The sequence below is a fragment of the Malurus melanocephalus genome, unplaced genomic scaffold (assembly GCF_030028575.1).
Source record: "Malurus melanocephalus ecotype Western Australia unplaced genomic scaffold, MMel_1.1 scaffold_2664, whole genome shotgun sequence".
Taxonomy (NCBI): domain Eukaryota; kingdom Metazoa; phylum Chordata; class Aves; order Passeriformes; family Maluridae; genus Malurus; species Malurus melanocephalus.
Window position 1 is genome coordinate 3649 of NW_026625896.1, and position 1777 is coordinate 5425.

The following is a 1777-nucleotide window of genomic DNA, read 5'->3' on the forward strand; positions in this document are numbered from 1 at the left end:
GAGGGTGGGGTTATGAGGGGGCGGGGCCAGAAGTGGCCAATGAGAGAGGGTTGGGGCGGGGTTTATAATGAGATGGGCGGGGCTTAAATACCAAGGAGAAAGGGAAGGGCGGGGTTTATAATGAGAGGGGCGGGGCCAGAACCGGCCAATGGGAAAAGATGGGGCGGGGTTTTACCATTAGAAGGGGTGTGGCCAGTAGTGACCAATAAGAAAAGACCTTTCGTTGTTAAAGGGGCGGGGCTTAAAGCAGCCAGTGGGAGCAGGAAGGGGCGGGGTTTTGTTGGGATTTGGGGCGGGGCCTAAAGCGGCCAATGGGAGATGTGGAAATTGGGGGCGGGGCTGGAAGGAGCCAATGGGAGAGCCCAGGAAAGAGCAGCCAATGAGAGAGGGAGGGGGCGGGGCTTCCCGATTTGGGGGCGTGGCCTGCACCGGCCAATGTCAGAGCCCCAAGGTAAGGGTGGGCGGGGCTTATAGCAGCCAATGGGAGAGAGAACAGGGGAATGTGGGCGTGGCCAAGCCAAACCAATGAGCAGTCAGAAAGGGGGCGGAGCCTCCAAATAGGGTGGGGCTTTCTTAGGGGGTGTGGCCTTTGAAGGGGGCGTGGACTCACGAATTCTGACCCTTTTCCCTACCTGCAGATCGGATGACGTCACTGCTCCAATGAAGACCCCGCCCCCTCCACACAGACTCCACCCACTCAATGGAGACCCAACCCCCTTACAGACCCCGCCCCCTTTCCCCAAATAAATGCATTGACCACACCCACGACCAAATACGGAAAAGGGGGCGGAGCCTTTATTGAGCGCGGCCGAATGGGTGGGGCCAGGCCAGGGTGGGCGTGGCCTCGGGATGGGCGTGGCCTCGGTGTGGGCGTGGCCTCACTGTCGCTCGTAGATGATGCGGAGCAGCCTCAGGCTGGGCCCGTAACGCTGCTGCTGCCGCTGGGCGGCCTCGCGCCACCTGGGAAACACCAGTATGGACCAGTATAGACCAGTATGGACCAGTATAAACCAGTATAGAACCTTAAAAACCAGTATGGACCGGTATAAACCAGTATAGACCAGTATGTACTGGGATAAACCGGTATAGACCAGAATAAACCAGTATGGACCAATATGAATTGGGATAAACTGGTATGGACCAGTATGGATCCCAGTTGCTTCCAGTTCAATCCCAGTTACATTCCCAGTCCATCCCAGTTTGTCCCAGTATATCCCAGTTCACTGTAATCCAATCCCAGTCCATCCCAATCCATTCCCAGTGCATCCCAGTCCCATTCCCAGTATATCCCAGTCCCTCCCAGTCTATCCCAGTATCTCCAGTCACATCCCAGTCCCATTCCCAGTCCCAGTCCATCCCAGTATCCCCCAGTAACCCCAGTCCCATTCCCAGTATATCCCAGTCCATCCCAGTATCCCCAGTCCCATTCCCAGTATCCCCAGTCCCAGTCCCAGTCCCATTCCCACTATATCCCAGTATCCCCAGTATCCCCAGTCCCATTCCCAGTCCAATCCCAGTATCCCCAGTCTCTCCCAGTTTATCCCAGTTCAATCCCACTCTCTCACCGTTGCCGCACCCGTTTCCATCTCTCCATGTTTTTGTAGATCAGTGACGTAATCGAGGGGGCGGGGTCCAGAACCTGGGGGCGGGGCCAAGGGTGATGATGTCATTGAAGGGGTGGGGCCAAGGGAGATGACATCATTGAAGGGGAGGCCATGGGGCAGTGACATCATTGAAGGGGCGTGGTCAAAGGGAGGTGACATCATTCAAATGGGGG

General features: G+C 56.7%; 1 protein-coding gene across 1 annotated transcript in view; it reads right to left on the reverse strand.

Moving 5' to 3' along the window:
- Positions 1 to 836: 836 nt before the first annotated feature.
- LIN37 (lin-37 DREAM MuvB core complex component) overlaps positions 837 to 1777 on the reverse strand; it is a gene marked incomplete at its 5' end in the record, with an annotated part of 4120 nt that continues 3179 nt past the window's right edge. The window contains 2 exons of the mRNA XM_057388877.1: positions 837 to 960; positions 1566 to 1654. Coding sequence (XP_057244860.1) covers positions 879 to 960; positions 1566 to 1654 — 171 coding nt within the window. The remainder of the gene's footprint in view (positions 961 to 1565; positions 1655 to 1777) is intronic.